The sequence below is a fragment of the Stegodyphus dumicola genome, chromosome 9 (assembly GCF_044657685.1).
Source record: "Stegodyphus dumicola isolate Sdum_Otavi_A_Nest chromosome 9, ASM4465768v1".
Classification (NCBI taxonomy): domain Eukaryota; kingdom Metazoa; phylum Arthropoda; class Arachnida; order Araneae; family Eresidae; genus Stegodyphus; species Stegodyphus dumicola.
Genome location: NC_140776.1, coordinates 25,519,759 through 25,533,556, shown reverse-complemented (window position 1 = coordinate 25,533,556; position 13,798 = coordinate 25,519,759). Strand labels below are relative to the sequence as shown.

Genomic DNA, 13,798 nt, shown 5'->3' with positions numbered 1-13,798 from the left:
AAAGAATGAAACTATTCAAAATGATGCGATTTCATCAAAAATCTATCAACAACAATAAGACAGGAAAATTGTTACCAAAATCACATTTTTAAAGATGTGAGATGTGAGAAGTGTACTCGGAAGCTTCATTTAAAAAAAATTTTCTTAATACAAAATATTATAATTTTTCCAAAATTCTTTTTGTAAAAGCAGTCGCAAGGATGAAAGTTTAACGTGTCCAAAAATCAAAGAAAAATAAATTGTACATTTTTAAAAATAAACTTTTTTAGAAAATATCCCGTTGAAAAGGTGTTAAGCTCCCTTTGTTAAATAAATTCGCATTTAATCGATTTATTTCAAGCTCGTAAAATAGCTAAGTGCCTACGTTTCATGACGATGTGAAAATGGAGTGTGTAGAATAAAATCTCGCTTTCCTATAGCCCATTATGTCTCAAAATGACGCGATTTCATCACAAAACATAAAATTTTAAAAAAAAAACTAATTCGAATTTCGAAAAAATCGTTTCGAGGTGCACTGGCTCTTGTCTAGATGCACCTATGTAACAAATTTCGTAGTCGTGGGTCTATTAGCTTACGCGCAGCGCGAACGATAGACGCACAGAGTCTTTCTTTTATTATACGTAGAGAAGAGATAATCCAAAAATTGGAAGTAGGAACAATTTTCAGAGCCTTGACTGAAAAGATTTAATTTATAAACAATATGATGATATTTAAAATAAATATAACTCCTATTAAAATGGGGCGAACTAACCAAATAATTAAGAATTTCAATGTGAAGTCAAAAGTAATTAGGATAATTAAACTAAAAGAAGTGAAGTGGATTTAGTAAAGGTTATAACGTGTTTCTCCCAACTTCTTAGCATGCCTTCGTAACGTAGTGGTCAGCACGCTCCCCGCGTATTCAAGAGGCCCGTTGTTTGAGTCCTGGCGAGGGCAATGCTCATTTTTCCTCTCTCCTGCTTCCAAAAAGTACCTAATGTCCCTATAATGGTGCCTGAACTAAAAAAGCTGGTGAATGATGATTCTGCACCACCAGGATTTGGCGATTGGGTCCCATAATCCCAAGTCGCGCCTTAAAAGGGAAATTGTATAAGGTATTTCTCCTACCTCCTTAGCATGCTTTCGTAGTGTAATTGTCAGCACACTCGGCGCGTATTCGAGAAGCCCGTGGTTCGAGCCCGGCGAGCGCATTGCTCATTTTTCATCTCTCCTGCTTCCAAAAATTATCTTAACGTCTCTACAAGGTAATCTCCTGTCTATTAAACAAGAGTTAGTAGTTAAAGTAAATACAATTAAAAATTACATACAATGGGAGTTAAAATTTTTAGTAAATTTTAAATTTTAGAAACGTAATAAACTGAAAAGTCTATGAGACAACACCAACACATCAGGGGGAATTAGCTTATCTCACCTTCCTCTCAATTGTCCAAACATCATATTTCGTCCTTCCCATGCATATGTAATTTTAAAAAAAAAATTATATTTTTTTATTATTAACAATTGTTTCAAAAATTAATAAATCTATATGCATATTCAGAATTTCCCTACACGATGCTTCATCTCTTATTCTAATTCAGTTAAATTTACTAAGTGGAAATATCGCGATAAATACATGAAATAATAAATCACGCAAGTATCAAACTAAAAATACAAGAGTTACAAATAATTACGAAAAAATTAACAGTTTACTTTTTAATTACAAAAATATTCAATTTAATGAATAGTGTCTTATGCAAAATTATTTAGAAAAATTTTAAGAATTCCGAATAACTTACTACTTGATGCATCTAACAGAACAGTTTCCTTTTGGGTCCTCTTCTTTAAGCCCAAGGGCAAGCGCGTTTTTGCTGTGGCCAGATTTAAAATTGGCGAGAAAGTTAGAAGGCGAAAACTGGTTGTGATCTACGAAAGCTATCACTTTCTTCAGCAAATGCATAGATAATATAATTTCAGCTCTATCAATAAGTATTACTGATGCAATATTTGTTGAACGATCAGACGATTATTTCTGTCCGAATTCTCTGATCGGCTGCTTTCACACATTTCGCGGTCCTTACAATATCGGTATCTTTTTACTTTGCTCCAGTTCATAACTGCTTTGTTTGCAGACAGCATCCATTCCACCAATTTTGTCCAAAAATTTTTCTTTGAAACGCTTATTGCGCAAAACGTCGATTGGCTACAGTAGAAATATAAGGTTGTCAGAAGTCACAGCCCCATATAACTTCATTTCCTGGCATCATTCCTCCGTCTTTCCGTAAGATGAACTTGAAATGTCCCACTCAAGCAACCAAGGTCACTAGACAGAAAAGTTTATACTCTTTCAAACTTTTCTATTTCTGACACTGGAGACAGTGATGTATCTACCTAGTCAGATTTACGAATCAAAGATGTCGACGTCACCACAGTATTTGGCCTTGGTCGAGAAGAGCAAACCTTGTAGTACAGTAACCTTGCGAACAACGGTGTTTATTAAGAAAGGCTTCTTTATTTTTCCATACTTATCCAGACATTCTAAAATACTGATCTGTCCAAACTTTGGTATTGGCACGTTGCTATTATGATGCTATTCCAGAGCTTTCCATTTTTAAGTAAAGACTTTCCCTGAAATATAATATAAAAGCGGTAAATGTGACCGTTCACGATAACACAGAACAAATCTAGAACCTAGTCTTCTGACAATCAGTAGTTTTTGAAAAAATTGTTTTTTCCACTATGAAATTTGAAAGGAAATCAAACCATAACAGAATTTTATAAATATTCCCAATTAGCGACAGTTTAAAGTTATTTTTCTTTCGAGGTTGGAAATAAATTCATCAGATAATTTAATTTTTGTTTCTGGCTCTTTTGTAATTCTGTATCAAGCGTTGTACGAGTTCATAGATCGAAGTCGTATCGATTGACGGAAGGAAACAAATCCATTGGTTTTCGTGTTCGGAATTAAGGGTCTTTGGACAATTGCGCCCTGATCCGGATATTTGTGCGCATTACGATAAATCCGCTCTTCCTAACTCAATAATCCATAGTACAAGTTTCTCGTCTAGGTCAGAAAAAAAAATGATAAATACCCATATCCATCCATATTTGTTCTTGGTATTTTAGAGATTTAAACATGAATAGAAAACTCCAGTCCTAAATCTACTTCTCATTGACCAAAAATTAACATCAAGCAATAGATTGTTAGTGTCGAAAAATAATAAATTTTAACTTAAAGCTAGTAAAATGCGCAATCATTTTTGTTCGGGAGTTCTACATAGGAGTAATGAAGAATTATATTTTATTTTTAAAAGAGAGAGATCAACTTACAAAGTATTTTCCACCTCCTTTCTATATGCCTTCATGGTGTAACGATAGCATACTGAATGTGTATGCGAGAGGTCCAAGTTCGAGTCCCCGCGAGGGCATTTCACATTTTTCACATCATCTGCTTAAAATAAACCTAATGACTCTACAGTGGGGCCCGAACTAAAAGGTGATTGATGATGGTTCTTCATCGCTAAGATTTGACGATTGGGTCCTCTAATCCCCAGTCGCCCTTTGAAAGGGGGAGTGTATAAAGTATTTTCTCTCTCCTTCCTGCATGCCTTTGTGGTGTAATAATACACACTCGGCGCATATTCTAGAGGTCCAGTTTCGAGTTCCGACGAGGGCACTGACCAATCTCCTGCTTAAAATAAACCTAACGTCTGTACAAACTGAGAGGAGAATTACTGCACTTGTAATTACTTCAGAATGATTATCACGATTGCGAATCACAGTAAAATTCACCCCGCTGTCTATTGCCAAGTCCACAAATTATGTAAATGTGATAAAATTAGAAGAACTGATGTTAGGTTATTAAGACAAAGCAAATCGAGGGCTATGTAGCTAAAGGGAGGGGTGCCTTTGTGGAGAACGTTTTAAGAGCAAGTAAGTAGTTCATATCCACTTTGTACATGAGGAAAACCATGAAACCTCTTATGCGACCAGCCCCTTCGTCGGGTTTCCAGGTCGAACTACCAATGTTCCTCGACATTACCGCTCCATGATATGTAGTCGGATTTAGCTTAATTTTAAATTCAGTTTATACATGTGTTTTCAATTTTAGCTCTGTTTTTCAAAATGAAAATATTACCACTTTTTTTTTACGCCAATTAACTTGTACTTGTAAGTATACGATATTCTCGTTTAGTTTTTTATTTTTATTTTTTACGCCCAAAGGGCGTTAGCCCAGATGGGCTATTAATTTCGTTTTGGCATTTTGCATTGGTTCACTATAAATGTCGGTTCGCTTTTCAAATTGCTGCCACCAAATATTAGGGCCTGTGTTAATTTAAAAAAATTAAATAATGAAGAATCTGCATAAATGTATGTATGTGTCTCGCATTGTGATAAAACAACGGTACCTAGAGCCGTCAAATTTTGAATAACGTAATCTTAAACGGAATATGGTCACCTGGAAGCCTGAATTTGGAATTTGAAATTTGTTTTGTTATCGATTTCATGTTTTGTAACACTTTTGAATTTTTGATTAACAAACTCAACGTTTTCAAAGCGAACAATGGCAATATTGTACGGTGAAAAAAAAAATATTTTTATCTCCAGCGCGCGAGACTGTGTATCGGAAATTCTAAGAGCTATGCTCATGCGATATTGCTGTTGAATTGAATTTTATTTTTTAAGTGAGGAGAACATGATATTTAATAAATAAAGGTAGCACACAAAACGTTAAAAAAACGCCCGTTTGGGAATACTGTAAAATCTGAAAAGTTATCAGATTTTATTTTATCTTAAGGAACATTTTGTTTAAAGTTTCTGATCTTTTTCTTAATTACATAAAAAAACTAGGAAGTCATAGGGCCCCTTGTGGTCAGGTGGGGAGGCTGCTTCCCACGGGCAAATAAATACAAAACTAGAGCCCTGACAAGAATTAATTACGAAAGAAATTAAGCTTCTTTTTAGTCTCATAACGATGCTAAGGAAATTCTGTTTGATGATGATCATGAAACCCGCCTCAAAAATCGCTAGATAATGTTTTAAAATGTATAGACATTAACTAAGGATTTTAAACTATATATTTTTTTTTTTTAACTTGAGTAATTTATCCTGCATTTAGGTTATTATTCCTTTCTTCCTGATATTTACTGTAACTAGTGGAGGAATTATGCTTATTGATTGTTGCGTTTCTTAATGTTATTTCCATTTAACTCACATTACTTTCTAGAGTAATTAGGTTAGTTTGAAGTAGGAGACGTGAAAAATGGGCAGTACTCTCGCCGGGATTCGAACCTTGGACCTCCTGAATTACGCGTCAGTTGTGCTTCCAGTTACACGCAGAAGGCGGAAAGGAGAGAAAAAATATCTTATAAGTTGATAAATTAATTGTTAGCATAGTGAAAATTTCTCTGTATATCAAATTACAAAGCTTTATAAAATAATTAGCTAGAGAATTTCATGAAAACGGTTTTCAAAAATGTGCGTAGAATGGTTTCCTAAATATCTTGCATTGTATTTGATCCCTACAGAGGCAAATGTCTGAAATAGTAAAATAGAATAAAATAGTTATTGAATGGAATATATTCCAGTACTGTTGTAGAGAATCCCCATCACTTGAAAGTTTAATGGCCTGTTTATGCTATTAACTCCAAAAACCGTTCTTTCGGTACTAGACAAAGATGAGTTTTTCCCATGTAAAATAAGTTTTTAGGGTTGAATATTACTTCACAACGTACGAATTTGATTGCGATGCATTTTTCTCATACCCTTTGTTGATGATTTTCTTAATTTGTTAAAAATTAATTACATTCTTCTGTGCTTGATCTATAAAATTAGGCATGCTACAACAAACAGAAGTTAAGGGGAAACAGAAAAACTTGCATTTCGCGTGTTTGACGTGTAACTTAGTCTTTTTAAGAAAATATTAATTCTAATTAATTATTTGTTATATTTTATGTATAATTTACGGATTTAACTGGTGAGGCAGCTGAGCACATTAAACAATTATTCTTGTAATTTCAAGAAAATTTATTTAAAATTTAACTTTATTTATTTTTATTTAATCTTTTTATTTATTTATGAAGCATTAAAAATCTATGATGTTGTTTTTTCTTGTAGAAAATGGAAGCTCCCTTCCTTGCTGCAGTTAAAGAAACCTTAGAGGATCGGTACACTGAAAACATGGAAAGCATATACAAGATCACTATTCACTTCATTCTCCAGACTGTCGTCGAAGGCTTCGAAGGCACCCAGCAGCAAAATAGCGTGTGACTGCACATAATGGCACTTAAAGCAAGAAAACCGTCCTCAACGGCACTTAAATAGAATTGCATGCATTGGACATACACATTCTGCTAACAAGAATAACGAAATACGTTCATTGTGAAGCTGAAACTGTGACAGCGATGATTTTATGACCTATATTCAGTGTTTTTTTTTTTTTTTTTTTTTTTTTTTTTTTTTTCTCCTTGGAAGTCTTGGAACTAAAATTTGATTTAAAATGGAACAGTGCTTCGTATTGCTTCTTGCAGACAGAATATAGCTGCAATGACTTAAATCTAGTCTCTGTTGTTGTATTTACTTTTTTATACGTATTTACCTTCGTTTAGTTCTTGTAATTATATTTCCACATCCTGTTTCTATTCATTTCAATTGCTTTGATGAATTTGAAGACCAATAACAATATTAGTGCAGTTTACGACTCTCGACCTGAATAAAAGAAGACTGCTAATTTTGAAAACGAACCTCAAAGAATTTTTCCTCTCCTCCGGTGGCATTACTTTACATTTTGATGCGTCGTTCAATCATTATCTAGCATTCGTAACCCAGAACTGAGGCAGTAAACTCAAGCCAAATATGCGGCAGCGCCATCTGTTGTTGTTTATTGAAAATATATTCCCAATTTCCCATCAAAGCGATGTGTTCCAGTTGTGTGTGACTTGTGACCATTTATCGCATGTGTTTGGAATTTTCAAGAGAATGTGTTAGAATTTCGATGTCATCTAGGCTCGGTTTGTTGTGAAAATCGCCGTGTTAGAAGTTTTACCATTGTGTATATATTAATCATACCCAAGTTGACGTGTTTTATGTCAATCGTTCAACGTATTGTTCTGAAAGTAGGCTTTCGCCTAATAATCCAAAGGACTGTTTTACATTTTGAAATAGTCAATCGCATTTAAATATCCAGATCGTTCAGAAATCAGATATTTGTAGAGATATCAGTACTTTTTCCTTTAATAATTTAAAATTAAGCGCGATATTCCTCTAGTTAGATATTAATACAACAGATGTTATACCAAAATTTATGCGTTTCCGTTTAGAAGGAAGCACTCTAACAATAAAGAAATGTTTAGGTTAAGTCTTACTTGCATGGATTATTAACAAAATAAAGGAAACAGGATTCTTAAGTATAAATTTCTATAAATTCTTAAATCGCGTTTTCTGGAAGTTCTTTTGCGATTGGCTGTTTTTAGCTTTGCCAACCATTTTAATATATAAATTAAAGACATAACTGTTATTCTGGACTGAAACGAGAATTGAAATGTTATGTACTTCATTTCTATCAATGTTGTATCCCAGTTATTTTCATGATTAATGTGAGTGTAATACTGTTTGCATATATATTTTGCAATTATTCAGAACTGCCCAATGGCAACACCAATCAACGATTGGATGTAGTAGGCTAAATAAGCCAATTCTATTTCGACATATTTGGAAATTTAAATTCGTCTTGGTTGCTAAAAATAGCGCAATTTTAGGATGAGTTTACTCCTAGTTAATTGTTGATAAAAACTTAGCAGATTATTCCTAAAGATATTTCTCTAATTTCTGAGCAATTTTCAAATTGTAGACCTTCTTACGCAACCTAATGATCAATCAATTATTTTTTTGTGCACTTTTGAATCATCAAGATTCTTAATATGCTTATTAAAATTTAAAATGAACTATTTTTACAATATTCGAAAATATAGAACTTCAGAAGAAAATCAGTCATAAAATACAATATATTTTATTAATGAATTTTTTATCTATGTCGAAATAATTTTTTGTAGTAGTCTTTAAATTACGACTAAACACGTAAGCTTATTTTTAAAAGATCTTTCAAATTTTAAATCAAAAAATATATTTTTGTATATGTGACTCGGTTTGTTTTCAGAGTTTAAGACTCACTTGGACATAAATCTCTTCAATTCATTTTGACAAATGGTTTATTATCAAAAAATATGTATAGATATTTGTATTCCACTAAATAGAAAAAATAATTATTTGCCTTACATATAAACAACCTATCAAGATAACTGTAATCAAACAGAAAAATTTACGTAACCGTATTATGAAAAATATGTTTCAAGTATTCTATTTCTTTAATGTAATTAATATACTTAACGTGAAATTTTAAAAAATCTGGATTTATAAACTGAAAAGGCACAAAAATCTGGTATTTATGTTCAAACTTCCATATCTGTTAATAAATTATAGCGAAGTATTTAGCGTTATCTGTGTAAAATAAGCACACTTCAGTTGCTTTTAATTAGCGTATTTATTTTTTTGATATTATCTAAAGTCTAAACTTTACAAAAACAATACAGTGAAGAAACAGTTAGTTCGGAAAACGATATATGAAGATGAAAAAAAAATAAAATATGGTAAAACGAAATATCTCAGATATATAAATATCATTCTACGATGACAAGTAGACAATATATGATTTTACTGATGACAAGTTTTCTACTTCACAAACGTACTATGAGGATAAACTAATAAATTTCATGTGAGAGTAACTAAATAAATTATAAACATATAATTATAAATAAATTTACTGCTTATAATACGGATTTTTCGATTCCACAGTGTTAAACTTCATCTAAGTATTTAACTCACGAAGAGCGATCTTTCAATCAGTTTGAGTTGAGTGAACTAAACTCGAAATAAAACGCAATAAATTTGTAGCATAAAGCGAGTTTAGAATTATACTCAAACTGCTTCTGAATGCCTTTTGATATTAAACAATGATTTGCACCGAAATGACAGAGAGGGCGCTTTAAGCAAATGTGAGTCGCTGAAAATAATCGATGCATGAAAAGGAATCGATTCCTTAACCCTTGTATTTGTTTCACAATTTACACACTATCTTTCCGCTGTATCGATTTCACGAAAACGATAATCCAGTTAGGAACTTTGTAAATAGAATTTTTAGACCAGCCATGTTCAATGTATATTGTAACAGAAGACATGGTCAAAAAGGAAGCTAACCTCATGGTGAGAAATTTGCTGCCGAAAACAAAAGAAATTGAGTTGTGTCATTGATTGAGCTTTAGCGGTGAAGAAGGAAAGCAATGCACGAGACTGGAGACTAAAATAAATAGAACAATACTTTAAGGCATCTAAGAAACAGAAAACCACTTCAAAAAAATTCTTACATGGGTAAATTTTGCAGTAATTGCAGATAAACTATGTAACAAACATAATTACGCTAGAGCGTCTTTGAGAACTATTTAAGAAATATCAAACGAAAATCAACTGTAGACACAAAAAGAAAACAACTAAGTAAAGCTATAAAATATATTGTATTCCTTCCTCAAATGTAAATATCAAAACTTTTCTAGTACATGACATTGTGTCGTTTGAACTCTAGTAATCTGGAGTTGCAGTCGTTAATTATTCTTTTTAGGCTTAGTGAAAATAAGGAGTTTTTTTTTTTTTTTTTTTTTTTTCTTTTATTGCTGATACTAGCCATTTTAGGTTTTGGCTACTACTAAGACCACAAGCAGTATGCATTTTATTATGGAAGCACCTAAAAAGCGGCAACTGGCCACTGTTACCTCCTATAAAAAGAAAGGCAATTTACATCTATACCTACTCCGAGATTCGAACCCAAGCCCTTCGGTACTACCGTCAGAGTTACTAACCACTTTCCCGACTGGACGGCTAACGAAATTAAGGTTGTCATAAATTGATTTAAGTGTTCTGTTTCTCCTTCCTAAATACTATAAAATACTAATATAACTCGGTATAAATTTTAAGAAAAAACTAAATTATTTTAGACGAATGTGAGTAGCGTGTAAATTTTACTACATTATTCGGCAAATAGAAAGTAATTCCTTAACCGTAAGAAATGGCCCTTTTCTGGAAACACAGTATCGTCATGACATTTCCTCCTCTCTGCATAAAAACCCTTTCGTTTCATAATTGCCGTTTACGCAAATAACGAATTATTTTTATTCTATATTCCGCTCAGCAGTTGCTAGGCTCACAAAAGTTAACAGAAAAGTAGCATTAAGTATAGAAATGCTAAAACTGCAAAAGGCTCTAAAGATCAGTGTCTTTCAATGATTACGTTTGTGGTCTATACGAAGTTTCGGAGATGGGAGTGGGTTATTTAATTATGGAAAAGCAATTTAAAACTATTTACATTAAGCCTTTCCAAAATGTTCCGATATTACGTAATTTATTGGAAAACCGGAAAATATACCATACAGTCATTTCGTTCAATCCCAGAGAATAAAAATCTATGGCAAACTGCTGGCATATCAGATGTTTTCTCCTTTCTCCACCGATTGAAGATGCATATCCCAGTAGAATCATGGCCCTCCCTGTTATATACACCCCATTAAAAAAATATTTGTCTTGTTATCCCTCTAAAACTACCCTCATGTAAAAAAATCAGACTTTATTAAATCCGTAGCGCATAAAATTTAAATACATTGCACAGCACAAAAATTTATAATGATATGTTGTTGTGACTTAATCTCACTTGTCTAACAGTAGCATCAGAAGCCCACGAAATTCATCGTGGTAAGGAGTGCAAGATCGCACCTGTCTTTGGTAAAACCCTTGAGTACCAAGGTGGCAGTAGGTTTTGGGACAATCAGGTGACAGTACGACTTTGCTCAGTTCCTCCCCACCCCCTTTTAAAGGACAGCACTCCGAGGGGACGGGTCTGAGGATCTCTCACCCCTCTTCTCTTACCACCAACTTCTTCACCGCATATTTAGAGTACCCTCATGACGCACAAACACTGTATATTTACATATAACCATGCCTTCTTCGGAATTCGAATCCGGGCCCTTCGGTATAGCAGTCAGCGTCGTTAACCACTATTCCGGTTGCTAGGAATAATGAAAAGTAAAAAATAAATGGAAGTGAAAAAGTGAGCCACTCATCACTGTTGGACCTCGTAAGAAAGGAAATCTAGAATTTTATCGTAAAAACATAATAATAATAATATAGCACATTATGATACGACTAATTTTTCTAGTCAAAAGCATTGAAGTACAAATTAAATATGAATAAGTGATTGAAATTTGCTTTTTGTTAGAAATGCCTCTGTGAGTTTAGTGCATATTCCTACCACATTAATAACTTAAAAAATATTAAAACTCTGCTAAAAAGTTGTCATAAGGGTAACAAGCAGAAAAAGTTTTCTGAGTTATATGCACGATTTGCTGAAAAACTATTAATAGCAACTGAAATGTCCTATTTTATGCAGTAAATATCCCATGAATCAGATTAAAATCATTCTTGCTTCGATTTCTCATTTAATCATTTTCGAATTTTTCATTAAAATACGCATTTCTGAAATCGTAACGTAGCGTCCAATTGTTGGAGACCAAATTTCTGTTCAACATCAGTAAAATGTATTCATATCTATGGTACTTTTACCGAAGTATGTGCGCCATATTTATCGAAATTAGAACTTCCTGTTACATGATAACATGTCGTAGAGAATAATCACTGTTATGTATTATATTTGTAAATGTGCCTGATGTTCAACCATATATATATTGCCAAAGTGAATTTGTACTAATGGATTGAAAATGAAAATTATTTCAAATGCTTACGTAAAACATAGAAGATGTATTTATCATATTTAATCAAGATTAATGATGGATTTTTTTTTTCTTTAAATTTCGTAACCACAAAATGAACACGAAGAGACACCTAATTATATTTTATTTTTCGTATAGATGTGGATCAGAACATCAGCAATGCTGCATAGAAGGTTATTCAAAACTGATTGATGGCTTTACTTCTTAAATTTAGAAAACACGGTGTGACGAATGCCAATTTCAATTATTACAGGGACATTAATCATGCTTGATTTGTGCTCAGTATGATTTCTTTTAATTATATGAACTGTATTACGATATTAATCAAATTAATTCCATACTTACTTCAGCTCAAGAAGAAAATATCAACGTTCATATACATTGTTACTTTCTCCAAAACAGTAACAAAAACTTGAACAGTTAAGTGATACCACTGGCGGGAAATAACGTTGGGAACTTTTATGAATGCAGTTTCTAATGCTATGCAGATGATTCAGCTAATCGTGTATAAGCAAGTTTCAGATAAAGCTAAGTTGCATAGACATAAATCGATATCATATACTAGTAAAACAGGGTATCATATGCTATAACACGAATGTAATATACATGGTGAAGAATCTCGTGCTGTATATATTTATATATAGAGAACACGTGCCGCACAAAATCGGCCTACTACTCATACTTGGGCCGGCATTGTTAGAGATCACGTAACTGGCTCATACCTCATGCCTATTTGTCTGAATGAAAAGAGGCACTGATTTCTCTGGGAGGTCTTGTTATGGATATATAACGAACAAGTTCCTCAGTTGATCAGCCGTGCAGTGTGGTTTCAGCAATATGGGGATCCGTGCATTTCATAAGTGGGGATTGTCATTCTTTAAACATGACATCTAGATATCAGTGAAACGCTGTGATCATGTTCGTTGACCTACAGTGTCACTAGATTGAACATGCCTTGATTACTTGTTTTAAGATTACATCGAGATTACAATTTCCTCATTAAAAATTAGGAGGAAACAAAACTTTATCAAGCATTTCTACAGATGCTTCAGAAGTCTGAAATACACCAGGAATTTTCGAAAAATGCACATCATTTCACTCTTCAAAGATTTCAAGCGTATGATACAGCTTATGTCGCAATTTTCAAATCCTTTTTTCTTCTTCTGTGCATTTCGCAAATATCTTGTTAGTAATGTACAGCACTTTCTTCTCTTACGCCCTGCATTTTCATTTTCATTCTTTCTGTACACGAACACATGAAGATGGCGTTTCCAACCTTGAATTGCTGTGTGACTCCAATTTACCTTTTCGGAGTCTATGTCTCTTGGAGGTTTCCACATGCTTAACTGAATCCCCTTGTATAACATAATACAAACCTTTTCGGATATGGCTGTACCTTTTTACTTAGCATCTAATATAAACTTTACTTATATAATTTGCATTTTGTGCCCAACTATCGTTAAAACGTTATTTTTATACGATTAAAGTTTATCTTATTCGAGCTCGAGCTAGCTGATCGATGGTTGTACTAACGCAATTAAAAAAAGTACTTCATCTTTAAAATATCGGATCTTTGTTCGCTATGTAACTTTGATTAATCTAGTGGCATCAGTTTGCCTGACTACATTCCAGTCACAGTAAAGGGAGTTATAAAATTCTAGGAGAAAATAGATGTAGCTGTTTATTAGATGAAAGCCCTCATTTTGAACTGGTATAGAATCAAAGTAACAGGGTGTTTCAGTACAAAAATTAGATTAATTTTTACTTCATGTTACGGACAGTAGAAAAAAAGAATTTATGGAGCACTCATTTTTATATGATGCTTATTTTTATACTGAATGGGCAACCATATCACGTTGTTTATTGAAAATGTTGTTTATTAAATTAAACAGCTCTGTTTCTTTCTATCACACTGAGTAATACTTTTTAAACTGGTCTTGTATTTACAGCAGCTCCACTAAGTGTTTTTGCATCATTCCCTATATAAACGCTTA

The 13,798-nt window shown here is 33.0% G+C and overlaps 1 protein-coding gene across 6 annotated transcripts in view; it reads left to right on the top strand.

The window, feature by feature from the left end:
* LOC118205679 (neuroglobin-like) overlaps nucleotides 1–11,567 on the top strand; it is a 334,461-nt gene extending 322,894 nt beyond the window's left edge. For all 6 annotated transcript variants that reach the window (XM_085823292.1, XM_085823291.1, XM_085823288.1 and 3 more), the window contains one exon: nucleotides 6,094–11,567. In XM_085823292.1, coding sequence (XP_085679418.1) covers nucleotides 6,094–6,246 — 153 coding nt within the window. In that variant the 3' untranslated portion in view covers nucleotides 6,247–11,567. The remainder of the gene's footprint in view (nucleotides 1–6,093) is intronic.
* The last annotated feature ends 2,231 nt before the right edge of the window (nucleotides 11,568–13,798 follow it).